We start from the raw sequence: 25211 nt of genomic DNA, 5'->3' as shown, positions 1-25211 counted from the left end.
GCAGACAAGTACAACATAAAACTACTTACGGTCCGTAAATCAAAAAGGTTAAACATTTTGGCTTGTGAAGTGAAGCAGTGGTTGATTGAACCTATCAGATTCAGAAGTGTGAAGTGTTAAGTGGGCAGATGTGATCTTACCCAGCTCTGATCTGCTGACTTCCTGCAGTGTGCTGTAGCTATTTCACTGCTAACCAGAATCTTCCAGTGTTGCCATGAACTGTTTATTCTAACTCTGTCTATTCCAACTATTCTAAACTCAGAGATTGTCACCTCCCTACTCCTGACCGTGGTCCGAAGAGGATTCATTCTCAAAGAGAGGCTGTGAAAAGCCATGATGCAGTCTAACCTTTAGGATGCTTTTAGTCTCCCGACACTGACTTCCTTTTATTCTGACTGATACAGTGTATCCCTTTTAATTTCACATGCATTTCAACAAGTAGGAAAAGCTTTTTATCTTGTTCTTTTTCGGTGTCGTTTAGTTTGTGGGACTTCAGCCTCACTTAGAGATCTTAAGTATTTCTGGTTTTCTAGATCATAATTTCATCAGTTTTATATAATTATATCATTATATACAGCTAAGCACCGAAGAGGGAGTTACAGCTGGAAATGAGTGCAAAGGTTGTATTTTATCATTGCAAACTGCAACAGAACTGTACTTGGATGATTTTCTATGTAATAAATAATCAATCATGCCCTGCAATATTGTTAATATTGCTGACGTTTGGTAAGCAAAAATTGTTTTCCTACTCTAAACTTAGGAATGCAGAAACAAGATATTGCTCATATTCAAACAAGATTGCACTTATGTGTGAAAGATTTTTGGAACAGTTGTCTGACACAAGTCCTTCCTTGTCTTGCTAATGCACGTAATGTTCATAGCTTTCTTACTTGAACTGAAGGCTTCCTTGTGTATCTGGTAAATCAGCCTGTTGAGAGCACTGCCAAGGCATATGAGGATTGAAGGACGAGTTTGGTGTTCACATAGGATTTCCTTGTATGTACAATAGGAAGGACTTCTATTGTGCTTTGAAGTGTGCTCTGCTTGTTCTTATTGTAAATGATATATGAAGAACCTCCTCCATAAATATATTCTGTATTTCCTGTGCTACACTTTCCCCTGAGGATTAGACAGTAGTTGGTGCTGCAAAGGAAGATATTTGATCAGACAGAAATACCATAATTCTCCTTTTAAAGGCCATTGGTAGTTTATCTGAAGCATGTGTATAAAGGGTACAGGATGGAGGCAAGAGAGCTTGGGAAGAGCTGGCACAGCTCTGCTGAGGGAAGCGGTGTGCTGGCAGAACAGTGGTATCGAGAGGATCCATACTTTTTCTAAACTTCCTGGGTGAAGTTTGTTCCTGCACTGTGCTTTGCTCTGGGTGATCATTTCTTGGGATAGAAATGCCATCAGGGAAATTGCAGAAAGTCCATAAAGTTGGCATACGTGGTATTCCTTTTGGAGAAGGAAGGTTTCTCGCTGTGTCCCAGTTATCAGTGTTTAAAACCAATAGCTTCCCAACTGTACCCACCCCCAGTGGTGGGGTTCTTGCTGGTGGTTTGTGGGCTTGTTGTGTTTGGCTTTTTTTTTGTCAGCAGTTCTGCTCTCTTAACCTAAAGGTCCCCAGACTTTGGGTCTGGATCCACTTAATAAAGAATGCTTTTCCTTCCAAGATCTCACCTGGGGTTTGAGAGCTGTGTTTGCTCAGAAACATCCAGCTATCCCTTTGAATACTGAAGGACTGCAGTGCATGTATTCTTCTTAGCCAGAGCATCTAGAGTCTTTCCCTTTATGCAGGTAACCATAATGCTATGGCTTGAGCACAGATCACATTTCTGCACTCTACTTTTAAGTGGCATCACTTCTGCTAGACTACATTTTAGGGTTTGTCACTGTGTAGCTTGGAGGAGGAGTGCCAAGGTGTCATTTTAGTCATTCTTAAAACTGCATTGAAAGTTCTGGGAAAAGTGGCAGAATGGAGTCTTCGGAGGATGTTCAATTTTGGTTTAATTTTAATAAGCTGACTGCAGAAGTGCAATCTTCAATTTTAGTAAGCTCACTCATTGCAGATGCTCTTCCTGGCGTGCTGAATTTTAGACTTTGCCTTCGAGTTTAATTAGCAAAATCTGCCTTTGTTTGCTTGCTTCTGGATGGAGGTAGGTTGGAAATGTTGGTGATTTGAAGCTAAGCTGGAACTAGAAAGCAGTTTGCTCATGACATTTTAAATGCTCAGCATTGAAATTTGCAATGGGACCGTAATGTACAAATTTGAGTATATTTCTTCATAAAATAATGGAAAAATTAAACTTTGACATCAGCGTTTTGGAGGGATTTATGGATAAAGCACTGCATCATGTCATGTTCCTTCAGTCTGCGTGTGACTTTCATAGCAAACTGGAAGCACATTTAGAAGTGCCTTCAGTCCAAAACACAGAAATGCAAGAGGGAGTCGTTAGGAGATGTCTTTAGGGAGATGCTGAGTAAGTCAACTGTGAGCTTATTTCGGGCTGTGTTATATAGCCACCACTGATTGTACTAGTTCCTTCCTTCTGAGGAGATGGTTTTTTTCATGCTAAACAGGTCAGGAAACCTTTTTATGACAGTTTTGAGTCTCCAGTGCAAGCCTAGAAAGCCTCTGAAACGTGGATGGTAGAACTGTGCAGCATGCCCCGAGGCTGGTGTACCCTTCAGTTGTGCACATACTTTGCAGACAGTTTGATTTCTGCTGCAACGAGAGCAGAAATATCTAAAACCATGGAAGCCTTTGTGACTTCCTGTGAGCACTGAGACCTCATTTAAATGAAGACCCATATTCTCTTCAGCGTGCTGTGCTTACTGTATGCTCCACTTGAGCATGTGATGGTCTACAGTTGTTGCAAAACCTCTGCATTTGCCTGAAATGATTCTGATTCTCACCCAAAGGTGATATCTCATTTTCATGCTGAGTATTGTTATTTCTGTCTTTTTTTTCCCATTGACATGCTTTAAATCTGAAAATTTCCTCATGTGGCTTGTTTCACTTGAAACTACGGATGAAATTTGCTTCTTTGGAGAAGGTTTTTGGGAATGAAAAAATGACTTAAATTATAGTGGAGTTGATTCAAGAAGGAATTCAGTCATCCTTAGCATAGCTTACTTTGGATGTCACGACCATGCTTTTAAAGTGCTTTAGAGATACCTACATGAATTGCAAGAACAATTCTGTTGATTGTTTTGCTGTAAAACAGTGGGTCCCTTCTTGCTTTGTATTTAATTCTCTTCTCCCTTGTGATCTTGCACTTGTACAGGAACCCATGGGGGATATGATGTGCTGATTCTGTATGCAGGTGACGCTGCTGAGTGGTGTCAGTACCTCCAGAACCTCTTCCTCTCTACTCGGCACATCCGAAAGCATCAGATTCAGAGCTACCAGCTGGAAGGCAACTCTGCCATCTCTAACCAGGAGCTGGACCTTTTCAGCAGAAGTCGGAGCATCGTTATTTTACTATCTGCTGAGTTGGTGCAGAGCTTTTATTTCCCTCCTGTCCTACAAAGCCTTCAGGAAGCATTATGGCCCCCACACAAAGTAGTCAAGCTGTTCTGCGGTGTTACGGATTCTGAAGACTATTTGACCTTTTTCAAGGACTGGTATCAGTGGCAAGAACTCACCTATGATGATGAGCCCGATGCTTACTTAGAAGCTGTCAAGAAGGCTATTTCAGAAGGTAAGGTAGTGATTGTGGAGCTGGGCTTTGTGGTAAGCAATTGGAGGAGGAATATTTGTGGTATTGCTTATCCTCATTTTAACAGTTGTAATGTGTTTTTCTGAAACCAAAAACTAAAGTAAATTAGACAACTCTTGTAAATTATGCAGTTCTGCAAGCTGTTCTTCCTGTGCCTGCCCAGTTGTTTCCTAATTCAGGAAAGATTACCTGTGATTCAGAAAGAACATCTGAACGTGTGTATTGTGTTTTAAGTTTTGAGTGCAAATGGAAAATTATACTAAATTAGCATCTATAAATTTCTGCCTGTAAATATTGTACCCTGGAGTTTATTGATCTCAATCAAGAGAAAATTATCTTCTTCTTCAGACTTTCTGTTACACCAGAGCCAAAACAAGGTTACAGAATCACAGAATGACCCAGATTGGAAGGGACCTCAAGGATCTTGGAGCTCCAACCCCTCTGCTTGGCAGGGCCACCAAACTTCCATCTTCAGATAGGCTGGATTTGTGGCTAAAGCATTTGGATGAGCATATCTCATTCTGCCACAGGGACTAGGTGACATCTCACATCCTGTGATTCTACAGAGCTTTTGTGAATAGCCTCTAATGCAAATCCTCTGGAGATGAGATGACACCAGGTGTTGCCTTTTGGGGTGAAATTGCAAAAACTTTCTTCTTGGTTGGTACCAAAAATAAATCAGTGTTTTCCTTATAGTCTGGCTGTAGCTAATGCTGACGGAGGGGCTTAAAGTAAGCGTGCTTGTAACAGCTGACTTCTCCCATAGAGAAACATAACACGTGCTCTACTCCCATTACTTCACTTTTAAGGTGAAAGGCTTGGAAATCAGGAAGCCTCGGTTAAGTCCATTCTCTACAGCAGACTGTGTATTTTTTCCAAGAAAAGCATCTCTCAATTCCTGCAGTGCTTAGCAAAGAAAGTTTATGACCACATTTGAAACAATTTGTCTGGGTGTCTCCCTCTGGAAATACTTATTTCCACAGGCTGAGTTCAGCTTCCTAGCATCTCAGTCCTAAATGAGCGGAGCACAGGACACAGTGGGGACAAATATCTCTCTGGAATTTGTATATTGGCTCTGTACAGGTTATTCTGTTGTCTGCAGTGCAGCAGTTAGGCTGTGGTTTGTTTAGGGCATCATGGGAACACGGCACCTGCAGACATCACACACTGAAAGCTATTTTAATTTTTATTAGTTTAGTAGAACATCAGAAATGAGGAAGTGTTCATCCAGCCTTGTTGAGAACAAACTGTGTTGACTCTAATGTTTGCTACTTGGTAGGCAGGGCACTTTTTACTCTGATTTCTCAATTGAGGAAAACTACAGAGGCCAAGAAGGTTTCTGTTTGCAAGCTTGGTTCTGGCAGGGTGTAATCCCATGCCAGGTGTGGTGACCAGCCTAGTATTTATGGCTTAAGCCATCTTGTCCAGCTGGAAGCTCACTCTTGAAACCAGTGAACTTCCTTTTCCTCCCATGGTGGCATAACACAACTTACATCTGTTTCATGTTATGCACATTTAGATTTATCCAGTTCATTTCAGCCCCTACCTTTGTCTTATTTCTTATTTATTTATTTATTTATTTATTTCAAATGCCAGGCTTTACAAGGCTGTTTCCAAAATGTTTGCTAATTAATCAGTGGCCTTGAACTTTTGTATTAGAGCAAATTCTTGCAGGGAAAATGGCAGGGAAGCCAACAGCTGTCTGAAATTGTTAAGGTGATAACCATACAAAATAGCAGTTATAAGCCATGCTGTTGATAGACAAGTACAGCCTTGACTGAGCATAGTACTCATACAATGAAGTAGATGAAAAAGAAAGATCAGTACTAGCAAACTTCTTACAAAATAAAAGGATCAGAAGTGACTGTTAAGAGCTGTGCCATATGCTTGGAAGGAGATGCAAAAAGAACAGTCTCAGGGCTGGAACTTCATCTGTGCCGGTCAGAATCATGGGCTAAAGAAGCTTGTGATATCTTCAACTTATGACTGTGTAACAGAAGCCTTTTTGGATGTGGAGGTTTTGCTCCTTTGTCATGACTGCGAAAAAACTAACTCACAGAAATTATTTGCCTGCCAAAGGACTTGTCTCCTTTTTTCCACTATAAATGGCTTAATTTATCTGCTGGGAGGGAAATGGTGTAACAGAAACCACACAAGCTATTATCATTCTCTTTCCTGTACATGACAAGGAATTGAATTAACTTCCTGGATTTCTTCTCTTGCGCTGGTGAAACCATGAATGAAACCTGAGAACATATCACATGTTGATGTTGGAAGGGACCTTTTGAAACTTCTCTGTGCAATCTTTTCCAGTGTCTGACCACTTTGACTGGACAGGAAAAAAAGAAAGAAGAAAAGAGGAAAAAAGTATTTTCTTGTGTTCAGATGATATTTTGCATGCTTTAGTCTTGTCAACGCACAATACTGAGAAGAGTCTTACTCCTTTTTCATTCCCTTTCATCAGGTACACAATGATAACGTGCCTCCCAAAGCTTCTCCAGGTTGGAGAGTACAGCTCTGATAGATTGTATGTATTTCACAGCAAGCAGAAAGAAATCCAGTGTTATCTGATATGTTACCCTTATGCTTTAGGTATCTCAAAGAATGACAAAACAAATATCATAACCTAGAAGAATAATGATCTGTGGCTTTTGTGGATAAATTTGAATGCTTTCCCTTCTTTTCTACCTCTTCCCCCTTTAAAAATATTAATTCATGTTGAATGCTTTTAAGGGCAACTTTTCACTAGAAACCACAAAAGCCGCTAGCCAGTAACAGCTGCATATTAGCACAGGACAGTGGTGATCCTGAGATGTCTCACACAACAATTCACTGAATAGTAGGTGCTCTCTGTTGTACTGTGGAGCTGATACCTCTTTCTCTGACAATAGTAGCTGTTGTGCTATGTCTGCTTCTGGCTGTTAGTGCTTTTCTCAGGACCCCTCTGTCAGCCGAGCTCAGAGAATTGCAGGTAACACAGTGGGCAGAGGGTGCTATAAATGGGGAATTGCAACCTCCCTTGCTCTCCACAGGAGCTCTGTGTGGGGACACATGCCTTCAAGAAGTGGTGGTGTGTGATTTTTTCAGTGTTCACAGAGCTTGCTGTTGCATTTGGGGGCAGAGCTAAACCTAGCTGCTGTAACAACTGTTCCCAGCGCTGCTTGACTTATTTCATAAGGCCCTGGCCATTGAGTCTTGTTTCTAGGAAAGCTGGATATGAAAAGGGATTCTGGTAGGAAGACTTGACATCACCAAATAGTTCATGGGGAAGTTTTGCCACCCTTTTGAAGGACTAATCCTAGATACAGAGCTGCCAAAAAGAGCTGTGAGTTAATCTGACATCTTTGGTTGTCATTTTAGGGAAGGATTGTGAAGCCATCTATCTAACCAAATTTCTCTGTGAAACTGCCTCCTTGATCTTTCACCTTACAGAATTGGGTGCCTTGGGACCAGTTATATTGCTAGAGAGCTAATGCTGTACCTCTGAGGCTCCAAAGTGTGAGCAGACCCTAGTTCCTGCAGCTCTAACTACAGTGAGCCTTTAAAATGTTGCTGCTGTCTCTTTGCCTTTCTGTAGTTTCTTTGCTTGCTATTGTATTTTCCTCACCAGCAGATCTCTTACTATGGTCCTCTGATCTCATTTTGGCACTTGGGAGGTTCTAGAAGCTCAAGATTGGGTGGGAGATGTCTGTACCATGTTTGTGATTTCTGTTTGCATCTTCAGAGGCTTTTTAGATATCCCAGGGACACTAAAAAAAGCAAACTGGAGATAGAAAGAGACAGGAGTCAATCACTGTACAGAGAGGCGAGAAGCAGGGCACTACTTGCTATTTGCTTCTGGCTAGAAGTTGCCTGTGGAGGAGCATATTCTGAGTAGTCTTCTCACAGAGGATTACATTTAGCATTTATTTCTGTTGGCCTACTGTAGTGGCCTTGCATTCTTGCAAGACTAAAAAGACTATTGCAGTCTTTCCTCCATCCCTCAATCCTCTTATTTTTTCCCCCTCTTTGAAGGAGCAAAATTAAGTGAATTCTCAAAACTGTATTTTTCTCTGCTGAATTGTTTTGAAATGAAAGATATGCTTCCTTGACCCTGCTCTTTGAAGAGGAACAGGTGATGTATTAGTCAGCCCTCTGAGTGCAATGAGGGTCTGCTCCACTCCTACGGGAGCTGCACTGCCTGGCTGGTTCTCAGCCTGCCATGAAGAGGAAACTGTGACATTGTTGTGCAGGAGTTAAGGTTGAGAGAACATGAGTTACCATGCCCTTCCTTGCAGCTGTTAGTGTAGCTATAAATGACTGATGTTGGAAACATGTATTTCAGAGACTGGTGAAAAGCAGCTAGAAATTTTGAATAAGCCCCCAAGAGGTGTTGACAGAAATGTATCAATATTCTTGTCCATCCATGGCAAAGAGGGTCAAGAAGTTCAAACAGCCTTCCCAGTTACAACACGGGAGAGCTGCTTGTATCAAGGTGCTTCATAAACTCCTGGCTTATACACATTAATAGCAATGCTTCACAGCTTGTCTTTCACAACAGTAGGAGATTCAGACAGGGCTGGCTTACATAGATGTAGATCAGCTTTCTGGACTGAAGCAATGAAATGATAGGGCAGAACTTTTCAAATACAGAAACTGATGTGGTTAGAAAGCATCAGGCGATAATGGACTCCATGCACACTGCAAAATGCTAACCATGTTTCTCTGTATTTTTAATCTCCCTGTGGGTTGCTTTAAGATGATGGCTAAGGTTAATTTTAAATATCCGCAATGTGAACTGCAAGGCTTTAAAATATGCTTAAAATAAGAACCCAGCCCTCATGGTGATGGTTTCTTCCAGGCTGAGACAGCTGAAGTAATTTCTGCAAAAACTTTGCAGAAGTTTGCGGTCAAAAAAAGATACTGTACTGAAGAGGTCTGAAGAGATGTGTGGGGCAGACATCAGGTTGTGCCAAAGACCTCTCTGTTGTGCGTTTGGAGAGTTGTGTTGCTTCTAGGTTTTCATTTTGCAAGATTCTGGTGGATTCATCATCACCACAGGAAACTTCGGAAGCTAAAGAATACCAGGGAGTCTTGAGTTTCTCAGGGGGAGGTTCCATCGATGGCAGTCTGACCTCAGCATGGATTGCTGCAAAGGCAAGTGGTCTGCCTCATGTTCCACCTCTGTTCTGGTAACTAACTGAGTGATCTGGTGCAGTGTAGGACTGCACTGGTGGTATTCCAAGAGAGGCTGTATGGAGAAGAGAGGAGGCATGACTGTTTTTCTTTTTAGTAGTAGCCTGAAGGTGGGGTTCTACACGTTTCAGCAGATCTAAGTCCAGTCAAGCAGCATCCTATTGGTGAAATGTTTTCAAAGCGGCTACACCACTCTCTTAGATAGAATTTCAGCTTTGTGGACTTACATGTAGACAGTCTTCTCTGTTGTGTGAGTGCTATGCATTGTGCTTAAATTCAAGCAAGGATAATTAATCAACAAGTTGGATTTTCGTGTTTCTCACATGTCGTTGCTCAAGAGCAATGTTGAGTCAGCGACTGATATAACATGACTTCAGCATTCCCATCAGCCTTGCATATACTTCCTCAATATGTGTTGTCTCCTCCTGGCACGTGTACTTGAGGTGTCCCATCCTCCTAAAAGCCAATGCTTTTAGCTGGAGATAGTGGTAGTATGGAATATTTGCTACAATATAAATATACTTTGCATTTGTATCAGGCTCTAGATGTGGTAAGGTAAGCTATGGCAGATGTATCATACATGATGTAAGTAGAATTGGGCATTTCACCCTTGAGCTGACAGTTACTGTCTTTGCAGTATACAGGAGTGAAATGTATGGAAGTTCTTTCACATCCTGAAGGTCAGGAGCTGGCAGCTCAGCCTGAACTCCCAGTTCTCAGGTGCTCAGGGAAAGATTCTAGGCTTGCATCTTGCTGACACAGCCAAACACGTTATTTTCTGCTGGCTTTGTTGTGTGGGCTGCAATTTCTGGTGGAAATAAAGACAAGAAGGGGAAGCAAGAGTTGGGAGAAGAGCCATGATGAGTGCAATTGTATTTTAAACTGCTGTAGCTTTCACTTTTTTGAACATCTGTCCTCCAGACAAGTGCAGAAGTGACTTTTTCAGCTTAACGTACTTGCTAAGCTGTGATTACTCCCTGAAGCAAGGCATAAATTTGAGCCAAAGCACTCTTTCCTGGACAAGTAACATTGTTAAAGGGGAAGTTTTTTACTCATTCTTTATTAGGCAATAGAAGATGACACTTATTTTCCACAACTTTGAAAGGTCACCTGAGGATTTGTAATAGGAGGCTTTCACACACTGACTGAAAAAAAAAAAAGTAAATTAAAAAAAAATTGGTGGGTCTCTGCTGGGAGAGTCTTTATGTTACTGGGAAACTTGTTGGTTTCAGGCTGTATGCATTCCCTGAGGTGTTGCACATTGCATCTCTAGGAGTGACTGTGATCTCAGATCCATCCAGTCCTTCACTTTCAAGGTCCTACTTTCAACTCAAGGCTGCTAGTGAATGAGCAGGGCTCTAAGTATGAAAAAGCAAAAACAAAAAGTGTTTTGCCCACAATCCTGAATTGCAACCTGCTAATAATCTATTTATTATATGATGGGATTACTTAGTGCTATCTTGTCATCCTGGGGAAACTGCTAAGTTTCTGTGAATCTCCCTTGTGCTTAGATCTTTGTGAATGTTGTCTTGGTGCAACCTGCAGAGTTACAGATCAAGAGGGTACTTTCCTAAGCTACTGAGGAAGAGGGGCTGCAAATCACCTATCCTGAACTACTTGCTGTAGTCACCTGCAGTCAAGGCAGAGAAGGCTGAGAAGTGTTGCTAGGGAAAGTGGAGTGAGGTAGGCAGTTTCCCATCTGTTCCTTCTGATCCAAGAGAAGAATTCCAGCAGCATGTTAATGCAGTTCATAGTTCCATCTTTTGCTGATGGAATAGAATTCCCATGAAGGGCTCCTAGCTGTGCTTTTGCATGTCAGGGAATGCCATCTGAGGTGTGATCAGTTGTATGCTTCAGTCTGGTCACAATTGCTTTGCTGCTGACAGTGCTTTGTCAGTCTCAGCTATCTAAGGCATCACTAAGTGCCAGGGAACATCCTGCCTTTCTCCATCTGGACTTGGGATTTGACTGTAGTACTTGGAAGGAGGAATAATCAACATTGTGTATACAGTACCATAGAATCAAAGTTGGGACCATAATGTAAATCTGCAGTTTTCTAATTAGTGCTATACATTGTTGAATAATTAAAAGCTGAACCTTGCACAAACAGCTGACTGGATGTTACTGCTGACATTGTTCCCTAAACTGGGATACTTCAGGGGAAGGTGTTTTTGATACCACGAGTTATCTTTCCATTCTGTATTGATTCTCTGTCTGCTTGGGGATTTTCATTTTATTACTTTTTCCTAGACCATCATTTTTCTTCTTACTTTCTTTTCTGTGTCTTCTCTACTTTTCTGGCTTTTAAGGCTTTACTTTTTTAACCTCACTGTTTCCAGGTCTACATGCCAGATTTCCTGTTCCTGCAACCCAGGTATTTGCTGGCCAATTTCATGTCCCTCCTTTCTGGCATTTACATGAGTGATGTGGAGTTGTTCTTGGCATTGTCAGCAACTTTTTGTGACTTTTCATTTCAAAGATTAAATTAAAAAATAACCTGTGAGCAACATTTAGGAATATCGAGACAGGAGAAGCGAATAGATGATTCACTTGGTTTAAACATTAATGAAGGTCACAAAACCCTCTTGCACTCACAAAGATGTTTTTCTCTGTTCAGCTTCATGTTCACAGATCTACAATACTATAAAAGAAAACTAATTCTTTGAGTCAGTGTGAAGCGTGCTTTATAGAGGAACTATGGAGTAATGTGTCTTTTTTGAGTATTAAGGATGTGTGTTGTCTTAGTAAGTTACAAAGGTAAAGACAGCTGTTGTGCCTTCTGGCTTCTCACAGTTTGCTGAAGCACCAGTGCTGACCTGCAGAGAGGTTGTGTCCTTAGTAAGAAAACAACTTCCCTAAGAGACACGCACACACTTGCTCAATCAAATCTTGGCCTGATAAAACACAGCTTGTTTTCTTAATGGAGATTTGAAACTATGGCTACAAATAAAATGTAACCACTTTTTTTTGTAGAACAGAGAATCTGGTTTTAGATGCTCTATGTGTGGACTGAAGCAGCAAGCTTCTTGCAAATGCTGCTGGAATTGCTTGGGTAGCCCTGGTGTCCTTGTTCTTAATTGGAAGAGGAGTTTGGCCAGCTGCAAGGCTTGGCTGATAGCAGCAGCTTTCTGAAGGTCTTCCATCTTTCTTTGGGTGTTAGGAGGTGAAAGGCGAAGATCTCATGAAAATTCCTCACCTCTGTGGGTGAGATGGGAAGTGTTTGCAGATACTGATGAGGGGCAGTCTGCTCATACAGAAGCTGCAGGGACTAGCTGTTGCTCAATTTGCACTGTATCTAGATGACAGAGTGGTCAGAGCGAGCGGATTGCTGACTCCAGCTGAGTGTTTGCGTGTCCTGCAGTGTCACAGCTGACTTCTGAGAAACCACAGATGTCAGCTCCATGCAGACACACAGCTCAGCCAGGAGGAAATGGATGACAGTGAGTTGCATGCTGCATACAGCAAAATATCTAAATAGCTGGCTACTTAGTGTTGGTCTCTACGAGCTGCTAAATGGCCTGAGATGAAGCATGTGGCCTTGCCTGCATTTCTCGGGTTTTTCCTGGGTGTGATTGTTGGTGGCCCAGCAGGGCAGCAATCTGCATGCAGAGCAATGCAGGACAGAGGGGCCTGTTGTGGGGCCTGCAGAGCTCTGCTGCTGCTTCCTGCCGGGGGGCACGCTCCTCGAAGGGAAATGTGGTTGGGTTTCTTGGACCGCATCTCCTCCCCTGCTGTTCTCATGAGTGTTTCAGAGACTGTCAGGCGCGGCCTGAAGTAGCCTTCATGTAAAGGGGAATAGAAAGCACTTCCAGTGAAGGCAGAACCGTCGGTAACCACGAGCTATTGACCTATGGCAGCTGTTCATGGAGGAACTCAATTCAGGTAATCTTAGAACTTTCTAATGCCTCTGATCCCATTTTGAACTTAGCTACCATGACAAAAATATAATGAAATATCGCAGACTTCACAGCATAATTGCTGCATCAATCTGCTGATTGAAGTATCCTCAATCTTGGTCTTCAATCAACCCACTGATTATCATTAGTCAGGTGTCCTCATAAGTTGGATGTCTGATTGACAATGCACCACTTTAGAGCATGGATACTTTTGAATGTAATAGGATGGTTTCCCGATGCTTGCATGTTCACAAAATTGTGTGAATATGCAATGTGCACGACAACTGAATGTGCAAGATGACATAGCATCACTCTGATACTGATAGGGGAAGTTGATAATTCATAACTTCAGAATTTTCTACGTGAAGAGACAGATAAATAATTCATACCGGTAACTGCAGTGCTTGTTCCATCAGCTGTTACTGCAGTTACTTATTAACAGTGCTTCTTCCCACATTACCTAACAGCTCTGTTCTTACATATGACCTCCAGGCTCTCTATTCTGTTACAGAAATGCGGAAGTGCCAGGTGAAATCCAGCAATGCCAGAACTTCCTAAAAGATCAAGCACAGACTCCCACAGTTGTCCTTTATCTGCTAATTTCTTACTGGTATTAAATAATGTCATTAAAGCAAAGAAGTCTGGAGAGTTGCTCTCTCCTTGCTCCTCCCTTATCCCTGCTTATTGTAGATATAGCTGAGATCCACAGCTTTAGGTTTTATTTCTTCTGAAATTGGCCTCATGTTTGGCAAATGAGGTACAGGTTACCACTCTGTTGGCTCCATGTTAAGGTGTGGGGGGTGATGCACTTAGGGTCAGGATCCCGGCAAGTGTCAGCTTGCATTTTTGGTTGAGCAATATTAATGTTTAGCTGTGATTTGGTTATTGTTGGTTCTGTTATCTGTGATGGGCTTAGTCTTTGTGATTTAGTCGTATTGGAAATAAACAAGAGATTAGAGACTCAGTTCTAGTAACAGTTGCCTCTGCTCCCCTGAAAGGGTGTGCTGTCTTGCGCTGTGTATGCCAAATGTCTGATGTGATATCTATCATGTAAAGGAAGGATGTGGGACTAGTGCTTTGATTTCCTCCTGTGTCACTGGGCTGCCCAGCACTCTCAGGTTGGAGCACTCCACCTTTCCCCAGAACAACGATTCCCAAAAGCGGGGTCTGACTGATGACTTCAGACAGTATTTAATATTGAGTTAAGGAGCTTATAACCTCAGTCCGTTTTCTGCAATGCTTAATACTGCAATCTCAAAAATCCAAAAGACCTTCGGAGCATAATCTTGTGTCCCAGCAGTTTCTTTGTAGGCAAATCTGAAAATCTGTGTTGATGCAGTTTTAAAATGTCTGCCTTATCTACACATACTGTTCTAGGATTAAAAAATACTGATATTCATAGTGATGCCTTACTTGAACTTTAGAGCTGTAGATTTTTAGCTCTTCTCTTTCTACTGAAAACATTAAAGCAGTAATATGGTTGTACTCGTGTGAGTACTTGCCATGCAGAGCAATTCACAAGCATAAAGTTGTGTGCCATTCTTTGTGACAAAACCTTCAGCTGAATAATTTGCTACACTTCCATGGCCTAAAGCTAGTCTCATGAAAGCACAGTTACATCTGCTTAAATTCATAAAGTCCTGTTCAAGTGTAGAAATTACAAAAAGTGTGAATCAAGTGATTAAAAACTAGATTTTAAAAATCTTTCTAATAAGTAGATACAGGCTTGTCCATTTCCTTTCTGTAGCTGGGAAAAGTATTTCCTAGCAGGTATGTGAGAAATCTCAGCTATTTTAATTCTTGCTACCTTTTTTTTTTTTTTTTTGGCTTGTGTTATCGACATGTTTGCTCGTCCATCAGTTTAAATATGTGCTGTTACAGGGAGGCAGGAGTGAGAACGTTGTTTTGTATGTGCAGATTGTAGGGTCCCAGGTACTTACTTCTCTTGGCTCAGTTTGGGCAGAGTACTGCAATTCTTCTGTACAAAAGTATGTTTTTGGTGTTTCAGATACACTCTTGTATTCACCTTCTTGCTTGAGGATCAGGATCCCTTCAAACTACTGCCTTATGTTTTGCCTATAGACACAGTTGAGAGTTGGAGTTGGAGCAAGCAGGATCCAGATAGCTAAAGATACTGCTGATAAGAAATAAAAGTAGGTTCCCTTCATTAATTTTAGGAGAGGAGGACTTCAAAGGCTGTTGCCCATCCTACAGTGCACTCAGAGTGTGGCAGGAGTCAGATGAGTCCATTTGCTGATCTTTCTTCTATGAGATATTGATAAACTAGTTTTCCTAACTAACATGAGAAAAAAACTGTCCATCTCATCAGGGGGCGGGTTTTTTTGTTTATGGGGTTTTTTTTTGTTTCTTTTTGTGTTTTTTGCTTTGTAAGCATTTCCAGTGCTACTCCAGCACTTTTGTGTCTTTTTGAATTTTCCCCAGCTGTCCCTTTAGGGGAACAAATGAGGAAACTGTAGTTTCTCTTTCTTAAAGTAGATCCCCTTTTCTAAACTTAGCTTTGAAAAGTGTATCAAGTTCTCTCCCACCTCTGTGGCTGCTTCTCAGGGCTGGTATTTGTATATCCACGCGTTTTTAGAAAATGGAAATAATTTAATGGGACTCTGTATGCTTTATTTTAGACTCAGGCTGCGACTCAGTAACTGATACAGAAACAGAAGACGAGAAGAATTCAGTTTACTCCTGCCATCTTGCCATGAATGAAGAGCATGAATCATCGAGGAGAACTGGGGAGCATCTGGTGGTGCAGCCTGATCACATACGCTGCGGGGTACTGTATGGCTATTTCTTGGGTTATGTTCTTGTAATGCTAGTGCAACATGTTGTGTTCTGTGCAGTAGACAACTTCACAACTACAAGGAATGTAGTCCCTAATTCATTTTTTGTTCCCTGCCCTCTCAGGCTCCTATCCTTGTTGTCTCTGCTTTATAAGCTTTGTTTCCTAGGCCAGCAATAGGTTGGTAGTATGCAATGTCACTTACTGATGGATAGTCTCGCTGACATGGCTACATGTCCTGTGTGTTATGAAACGAGTTCACACTCTTGACTCTTCATCTTCCATTCTGGTGAGATTCAGAGCAGACAAGTGGAGTAAGGTAAAGGTAGTAAGCCAATTCACTCCAGAGCCTGGATGCAAGCTAGTATGGCAGTTCTGGTGCTTGTCCTGTAAACTCCAAACAGCTTGGAGCTTAGCTTTCTATATGAAAAACAGCCTTTCTTACTCTGAGATCCTTTCAGATGGAAAACATTAATACCATGGACCAGGAGAGTAGGGTAAGGCACCAACAGCTTCACCTCCTCTGCAGTGTACTTTTCAGTCACTGTGGTTGGCTTTCCATTGCATGGCTTTGTGATGTGAGGCATGAGTGTAGGAGGGACTGAGTGTCAGAGTAAACGTCAGCTAACAGTTTAGCAAAGCTTCACGGCAGGGTTACTGCTGCTTTACATTACTTCCTCCTCTTTCCCCCTACCAGGGGCAGACTCATGCTCCAGTGCACTGAAACAAAACTCTTGATGTTTTTCCCTTGTCCCAAGAGCTAGCAAAACGCCTGAATCTTAGTGCTTTTTCTTAAAGCACCAGTTAAAGCATGACTCTAGGGAACCTCTGCTTTTACTTAGAAGTTTCCCTGTAAGCATGAAGGCCAGATTCTAACAGGAATGAAATCTCAAATTTGGTAGCAACAGCCTATGTCATGTCTTTGTAAAGAAATTTTGAAATGCTGTTGGCTATACCCTGAGGTAAGACCAGAAGTAAACTGTATGCCATCATATGATGGAGAAGGAGGAATAATAAGCTTTCAGTTGACAAGTAGAGATTCCCTTCTGCTTTGGCAGGAGCTCAGCATGGTAAGAACAGAACTGCAGAACTGAATATGCCTTAGATTATAGACATAATCTGCTCTCAGCCTGGAGAAAGTAGCATTCTGTCAGGGCAGAGGGGGAACTGACATAAAGAATCAGACTTTTTAGGAAGTGTCCTTACCTAAGTGTTTTGTGTTCCCTCTTTGCTTGATCGCAGGATATTTTGAGAAGTCATCAAACTGCTAAACTGATGGACTGATTTAAGCTTTTACAGAGTTGTTGAATTAACACAGAGAAAACTGCATCTATGTGGATTTATTTATTTATTTATTACATCAACTCTATTTGCTTGTGCTCCAACAGCTTGGTGTTGTTTCCCTTTGTATTTAATGGGCATCTGTTAGCACATTCACTTTGTATGTTTCCAACGCTTGTCTGAATATCCTGATATCTTTGTTTCTTTGCTAGATTAACTTCTCCAGTGCTGGTGCCTGAGCCTACCACCACTAGGTGGCTGGTGGCAGTGGTAGTAAGAGATAGAGAGAGAGAGAGAGAGAGAGAGAGATAGATAGATAGATAGATAGATAGATAGATAGATAGATAGATAGATAGATAGATATAGTGTAGTAAGCTGTGTAAATGGCTACAAGTCAGGTCTTTGATCTTTAAAATCCTGACTGAAAGAGAACTGAGCAGTATTACCTTGGTGGTAATAAAAGCTGCAAGGCATGACCCAGGAGATCTCCTGATTTCCAAAACTTAGAACCTGCTCCAGAAATTCACTTTCATAATTCACATAAGTAGATGTTAGACATGTCTCAGGCCACAGTTAAAGACTTGAAATGTAATGAAATATTGGAGTTATTTAATGTCATAACCAACTTCTTAAAAGCAGAGCCAGTGAGAGTTTTATAAACCTAAAATTTTAGTCTTTTGAAGTTCTGGCTAAAGACACATGCTACAGGGTAAGAAAAAGTAAGACAAATAAGATAAAACTTCTGCAAGTACTTTAATCTCCAGAACATGTTCATTTAGGCTTCTTTATTTGTTTCTCATAAGAATAGGGCTGTGCTGCTTGAAGGAAGAGTCTGCTGTGCTTGAAAAGAAGCACAGTTTTTAAATAGCATCACAGAATTTTTGAGAGCTTAATGTCTTTATCTGTGCTACTGCAAAATGTTAACAGAAGCCTCCTGCCCAGTCATTCCGTAACTGGAAGATATTACTGAAAACCATTCAGGATTGTGGAAGTAACAGATTAATTTATGTGTTAGTCGTAATAACAACAAAATCCCTGGAAAATGGGCTTTAAAGTATTCTTATATTGTAAACCTGTATTTTCTAATGTATTTTCTCTTAGGTACAGACCACAGTTTATATTATCATGAAATGTAGACTAGATGACAAAGTGAAAACTGAAGTTGAATTCTCTCCAGAGAACTCGTCATCTGTGCGTGTGCCGGCTGAGTTGGAGAATGAATACACAATATCTGTGGAGGCTCCAAGTAAGATGGGCTGAGATTTGGTTTCACACTTCCCCACTCCTCGTTGATTCTCTTCTCTCCCAACCCGCCTGTCCTGAAAAATAGCAGAGGGGTAAGGGTAGAGACTGCAATGTGGGAAACAGTGGGGCCAGGAAATCTTGGACTTGTGTTTTTATGTGTGATACTTTTGTGGTGTTGAACTGGGGAGACAGCTGCTTGACATCTATTTTCCCAGCAACAGTGTCAGGTTTGCAGTGTGGAAACACTCAGCGGGAATTCAGCAGGCAGGTGAAACCGTGTAAAGCACTTTGAACTTAACTGGGTTAGTGTTATAATAATGTTAGTGTTCGCTGACACCATAAGAAGATAAATGCAGGTAAATAATTGATTATGGTATTTCCTTTTTTTTTTTTTCTTTTTTTTTTTTTTTTTTTTTTTTTTTTTTTTAAGTGTTTGATGATCTCTGTGCAATTAGAGCTGAAACTCTTGCATTTTTATTCAGATATTTTCTGTCACTCTGGATATTTATATTTACAAAAGCTTAGGTTGTCTAAACTTTAGGTTCACTAAACTTTAAGGGCAAGGTTTCTGAGCCCTACAGACTGATAACAGTTCCCCAGGATGGTTTTATTTATGCTGCTTTGGTCTGTCCTGTTGAAGAGCAAATATACTATGTCTAGGAATAGAGAGACTGATAATCATTATAGCAACTCCTGTAAAGACTGTCAAGTGTGTGGCTTTATAGAAGGTAACCAAAGTCACATGTAAATACATGAACAAGGGAAAATGGCATTAAACTAAAGGAGGAGAGATTTTGGTCAGTTGTTAGGAAGAAATTTTTTACTCAGAGAGTGGTGAGATGCTGGTAGAGGCTGTCCAGAGAGCTGTGGGTGTCCCATCCCGGAGGTGCCCAAGGCCAGGCTGGGTTGGACCCTGGGCAGCCCGATCTGGTGGAGGCAACCAGCCCACAGTAGGGCTTGAAAGTAGATGATCTTTAATGTCCCTCCTAACCTAAGCAATTCTGTGACTTTGGATTATAAATCCAAGCTTTTCATTGGTGGAATTATTTTTTTCAGGTGTGACAGTTGCTGTTACATTGTTTCCTCGGTTGTTACAGCCAGGCAAATATACAGAAAAATACTAATTTCAGTGAGATTCAACATACTTATGCTTCAGAGAGGAGTGTCAGACTTAGGAGTATAAACTGGGTAAAAGATCTTGAAGCTCCCACATTGTGTGTATGGGAGAAATCCTGTGCCTGGGTGAACTTGGAAAGCTGAAATTCTTGTAAGCTGATTTCATTTGGAGACTAATGAGATTGGGAAAGGCTGCAGGATGCCCAGTAACTTCTCAGGTTCCTACTCCCTTCTTCCCCTATTCTCTTACTTAATGGTGTGGTTTTGGACAGCACTACTCCAGAAGAAGCCAGGAGTGGAGAGAGAGAAGGGGTTCTGTAATTTGAGGCTGTGTACTGCTAACATTAGTAGTTCAGACTAGTGTTAGCCTGCAGTATAGCAGGTCACAGGTGATATGCGTTGACATGCCTATGAAGAATGCAGTTCTTTCCTACCTGATATTCAAGTCAACATGATTTCAGTTCTTTTTCATGACTTTTCATTAATTCTATGCAAAAGAATCTGTTTTGGTAACCAGTTGGCAGCATCTCCAAATTCCTTCTATCCTCATGGCCTTTGAAGACTTGTTTCTCTTGTCTGTTTTTAATGATGATTTCTTTTCTTCCCTTTCCAAGATTTAACTTCTGGGACAGTGCCTCTGCAGATATATTCAGGGGACTTGATGGTGGGAGAAACGAGTGTCACCTATCATACTGACATGGAGGAAATCAGCAGTCTGTTGGCTAATGCAGCCAACCCAGTACAGTTCATGTGCCAGGTAAAAACTCTAGCAAACAGCTGGAACATGGCTTTTCTCAGAGAGTAGATACTTGAATATAAGCAAAAGTGCTGGCCACAAGGTAGCTCTTCTGAAATGAAGAAACGCTGTTTTTAGGGACTTTTCCTAGCCCTGGTACCCCTATTTAGACCTTGATTTGAGAAGATTGGAATGACAAAACTTGATACAAGTGGAATTACTACAGATGTTTTGATATTTGAACCAAAGGGTTTTTGGAAAAGGTGATGATAAAGAGATTCAAACTTTCTGAGTTAAGTAGGATAAAATAAAAGTGTTTATTCTTAGCTCTAATTTCTTTAAAGCCAATCCTCAATTCTCATATGACTTTTTGCAGTTAGGGTAGCTGAGCCCTATTATAGAGTAAAACTTGCACAAGCACGTTCTCCAGGTCCATTGTCTTTACTCCCTGCCTGCATGTCCCTATTAGCTGTGTGACAGAAGCCTGTACAGTACTGTTGATCACCAGCACACCTGTGGCAAAGAAGTTGTCTGTCACTTCCTTTTAAATTCAACTTAATAAGCGGTTATTGCTGGGCTGTGCTGCTACCTAAGGAATAGGCATGCTCCACAGTCTTTAGCTAAGAGCCAGTCCAAAAGCCAGAATGTATACCAGGGTAATTCAAAACCAATTTATTCATACTTAAAGCAGTAGCAATACTTCATTGGAATGGTGAGATTATAACCGTCAAGGTAGTAGGAAGTAAGTCTTCTGTGCTTCCAGTTGATTTTCTTCTTGTACTCTTCTTGTAGAGTGCATAGTTCAGTTTAATTATCTGTTTCTGGACAAAGAAACCCTTCATGTTCCTTGCATATTCAAAACAGTTCCACCTTAAGTGTTTATGCTTACTTCTTTTCCTATGTATACTAAATAAATAAAACTTAATACATCATCATGTTAATATCAAATAAATCTCCAGAATTCTACAACCAAAATCACTTTCCATCTATCTCTAGGCCTTTAAAATTGTGCCATACAGCATAGAAGCTCTGGACAAACTGTTGACTGAGTCACTGAAGAAGAACATTCCTGCCAGTGGCTTACACTTGTTTGGAATCAACCAGCTGGAAGAGGATGACATGACAACAAGTGAGTTGAAAGGTTTTTATTTTATTTTTAAAATTTGTATCTACAGACTGTTTTTACTTTGGAGCACCTGTAGCTCATGGTTTTTGTATAGGCTGTCTGAAAAAAGTCTTAAATCTTAGCCGGGGCACTAAATTTAAAATGCCTATAGAGGGATTTTATATATATATATATATATATAATATAGGACATATTGTTGTGTGACCCTTCTTTATTGCATATTGTATCTGTTTCTTGTAGTTGGACGGATACAGCTATGTAGACAGCTTCAACCACAACTGAAGTCAATAGACAGCACTCCCTAGAATGTCTCACTTGTTCTCCTGGTCCCGTGTGGCATTTCTCCCAGTCCAGTCCTTTTCTAACCTTGTGAATCTGTTCTAATGTACATAGAGGGCAGCTGGATCAGTGTGGTACCATGACGTGGTTGCCTTACAGCAGGTGGAAATGAGTGAAATTCTGATCTAAGAGGCCCTTCAAAACCTCTCATTCTACCTACATTAGCTAATACAGTGCCAGATTCCCTGCTAAAGGGATTCAGACCTGGAGATGTGCTAGATACCTCATCTAATTCACTTGTACAAAGTTAGCTCTGTTTTAAAACAACATATATACTTCTCAGGGTTTCAGGCCTACTTCAATCAGTGTGTTTGCTAGGATGTTTGTTTCTTATTTACTGTCTTTGTTGCTGCTGGAGGAAAGCTTAGATTCTAACAGGCTTCTATCACAGATCAGAGGGATGAAGAGTTGCCAACGCTGCTTCACTTTTCTGCAAGATATGGACTGAAAAACCTTACTGCTTTGCTGCTGACATGCCCTGGAGCACTGCAGGCCTACAGTGTAGCCAACAAATATGGTCACTATCCAAACACGATAGCAGAAAAGCATGGCTTTAAGGACCTCCGACAATTCATTGATGAATACGTGGTAAGAAGGATCAGCATTCTTCTACAGCAAGTGTGGACATTAAGCTTGGCACTGAAAATGTTGTGTGTGAGGAGTGCTGAGGTGGTAAAGGGTGCAGTATGATGTGGTAGGGTGTAGGAGGCAGATATATGGCCACCATAAAAGCTTCTGTGCTTGAGGGTTGGTTTCATCACTGGAATCAGGAAAATTCATATGGGAAAGAACAAAAACAGGTGGAATCAGAGCCTGCTGTGCTGGGTTTCATTGCCATTCATCCATCCAGTGATGTTTCTGCAGACACATGGCTCCTGACATACATTTCAGACCTCCTGATCTTGGCAAAACTGCAGCCCTTTCCTCTCCCTCTGTGTGGCAAATGTACGAGAGAGACTTCTGCTGTCCTGTGAATCGAAAGTAGTTGGTATTACTTAAGCGGCTGACTGCTATGAGGTTTCCTGTTAGTTTCAGAGAAAAGGGTGGTCTGTGTACTCCCACTAGGTGTTACATGCTGCTGCTATTGCCAAAAAGTTGAAACTGAATCTATAGAGGAGTTAAAATTTGTTTTCTTGGAAGTGCTCTGCATGTGGCAAAACTCTCTTTGTGGTAAGCAGGGCTTACCTCAAAATAGCCATTGATAAACCTCTGTAATTTTAGAATGAACTTTTCTTGTAGTCTAGAAGGTTGTAGATGTCAAGTAGAAAATGAAACTGAGGGGCAGAGAGGCAGCAGTGGTTATTCTGAATGGGTCAGCACCTCCTTGGTTCACCTTAATTACTTACCTTTACAACTTACATCATGGAGGCTGGTCCCAAACAACGGTAGTGTGGATTTAGTTCCTATGAGAAGCCTTAGTCTTTGGGAGTGGAGTGCTCTTGAAAGGTTTTTTCCACTAGTGGTGGGAGAGTGATATATTTTGCTATATGCTTATTCTTTATTTAAACAGATTCTGTATTTAAACAAGTTAATTTTTTTTTTTCTTTGGACTCTTTTATATTCAGGAAACTGCAGATATGCTGAAGAGCCACATTAAGGAAGAGCTGATGCAAGGCGAAGAGGATGAGTCTGTTTATGAGTCCATGGCTCATCTTTCTACTGATCTGTTAATGAAATGTTCCTTAAATCCAGGTTCTGATGAAGAGCTTTATGAATCTATGGCTGGATTTGTCCCTGGTGCCCCAGAAGACCTTTGTATGTATACTCACTATGATATTCTGGGCTTAAAAACCTCATTTGCTCTGACTCTCTCATATTTAATATTGTTCTGTTTGAGTATCAAGAGCAAAGGCTGCTTTTATTTTTTCTATTCTCACCATAAGGAAATGAAACTCCAGTTTTGACGTTGGCTGGTTGTAGTGGAAATGCTGAATCTCAGCTTGAAGTAGTGATTGAGCACCTGGTAGGAAGGCAGGGCCAACCCAGGGGAGCTCAGGGGCATGCAGTGCACCTGAGAGACCAGAAGGCATGGGGCCAGGATGCACCCCTTCCCAGACCTCCTTTAAGGGTTGGCAGTGGAGGCCTAAGGTATCTCTCTAGAGGTCCCTGCATACCTGAGGCCTTCTAAAGGTCTGCAGATTCTTTCCTTTATTTCTGTGCCTACAGCGGATGCATTTGAGTAAATCCTCACTTGCTGCAGCCTGGCGTTTTGCTACTCTGCTGTCATTGCTGTGGTTTCCATTGTATTACACTGGGTAATAAAATTGCTCACAGACTACAGAGCCAGGTTACATGATCAAGAGCTGTTTCCCCATCTCTGAATGGGTTTCGTAGACTAATTTTGAAGAAGAGGAAAACATACTTAATACCACTAAGACCAACTTGTTGTCTTCTGTTTCTGGGACAAACAGAAATCCCAGGAACTGAGTGATATTCCTTTCTTTCATGGATGCAAATCACATGCTCTCTGGAATTTACTAGTTTTCAACTAGACTTTCAATATGGCGTTCTGTCAAACAAGCTACGCTGAGTTTGACAGCTCAGATAGAGAGGTTTTTTTGCCCTCGCTTACTCCAGCAGATCTTAGAAAGAAATATGGCTTGCATTTTGGATAGAGTACACCATACACAGCCTGCTTGACTGATGGGCATGGAGATGGAGAGCTAACAAATGGCTGCCTATGGATGGGAAAAGTTGTGCAGTCAAAGCCTCAGTCAGGCTGCTTTCCCCAGGCCTCCTAATCAGTAAAGTCCAGCAGATTGCTGCTCTTTGAGGAGCCCTCTTCAGGTGCAGGAATGTCAGTAGGATGATGGAGGTTTCCAGGATCAGCAACAGAAAGTTCTCATGGTGTATACACGTGCTGTAGGCTCTGCAGGACTAGTGGGACTTGAAAGGTAAAAACCCAAACTTGCCCCCCCCCGAAATAGGTATTTATAGTTTCTGTGGTAGAAAGCATGGCTCAATGAGTCTGTTTCAAAGTACTGACCAAGCGCTCTATGTGGCTTATTTGTAACAACTCAGTTCCCTTCTTCTTCTGGAGTTCTCTCAGTGTATCACTGCTGTGGACATGTCTTTGTCACCTTCCTATCAGGAGTATTTTATGGAAAATATCAGTGTTTCTTATGTAGCCTATTAATCTTTGCCTGATTAATAGTTACAACTTACCTGAACAGTGCTTAAAATTTACCCGTATCATAACAGATAAGTTTAAATTGGCACAATACTCCAATATTGTTTCTCTCAAAGTGAGAGAATTTCTTCAATATTAAGGATACCAGTAAAGAAGCAAAAGCCCACTGAAATTGGTGGGAATGCTGGCTGGTTTAGGACTCATTCAGTTATGATGACAAGTTAAAACTTCAAGCTTTTGTACTGACTTAATTTTGAGTGGTTGGAAAAACTCCCTAGGAAAAACTTATCAACTGCTGCTGAAGTAATTTCTGCAGGTCAGAATAACCCTTATGTAACTACTTATAGCTGTGGCACGGAGGACAATACCTGGGCTGTTTTAAATGCAGACATACTGTGACTGTATGTCCATTTGTTATAATCAGAATGTGCTTCCATGAGTTTTTTGGAGACTGATCAAAGAAAGGTTGGTAACACTCAGTCAATTTGTCTTGCTAAAGCTAATTTGAAAAGAAAGAGCCATTGTAATAAGAAAAGTAGCAGCAAATACTTAGATACCAGAATGTTCTGCCACTCCTTATATTCTTCATCACACTTAATTTTTTTAATGTGTTTTTGGTTTTGGTTTTCTATCTGCATTTAGTCCTGGGGA

At 41.2% G+C, this 25211-nt stretch overlaps 1 protein-coding gene across 2 annotated transcripts in view; it reads left to right on the top strand.

Annotated features, from left to right (window-relative positions):
* The window catches only part of PIK3AP1 (phosphoinositide-3-kinase adaptor protein 1), a 38230-nt gene that overhangs the window by 2035 nt on the left and 10984 nt on the right, over positions 1-25211 (top strand). Inside the window, exons 2-8 of one of the 2 annotated variants that reach the window (XM_015866643.2) lie at positions 3288-3704; positions 15433-15581; positions 17970-18114; positions 19844-19986; positions 20962-21094; positions 21822-22018; positions 22996-23185. In XM_015866643.2, coding sequence (XP_015722129.1) covers positions 3288-3704; positions 15433-15581; positions 17970-18114; positions 19844-19986; positions 20962-21094; positions 21822-22018; positions 22996-23185 — 1374 coding nt within the window. Of the gene's footprint in view, positions 1-3287; positions 3705-12008; positions 12780-15432; positions 15582-17969; positions 18115-19843; positions 19987-20961; positions 21095-21821; positions 22019-22995; positions 23186-25211 lie in introns of those variants that run through there. The other variant, XM_015866644.2, reaches the window with a different exon arrangement.

The sequence above is a fragment of the Coturnix japonica genome, chromosome 6, assembly GCF_001577835.2.
Source record: "Coturnix japonica isolate 7356 chromosome 6, Coturnix japonica 2.1, whole genome shotgun sequence".
NCBI lineage: Eukaryota > Metazoa > Chordata > Aves > Galliformes > Phasianidae > Coturnix > Coturnix japonica.
This window is presented reverse-complemented; position numbering and strand designations above follow the sequence as displayed.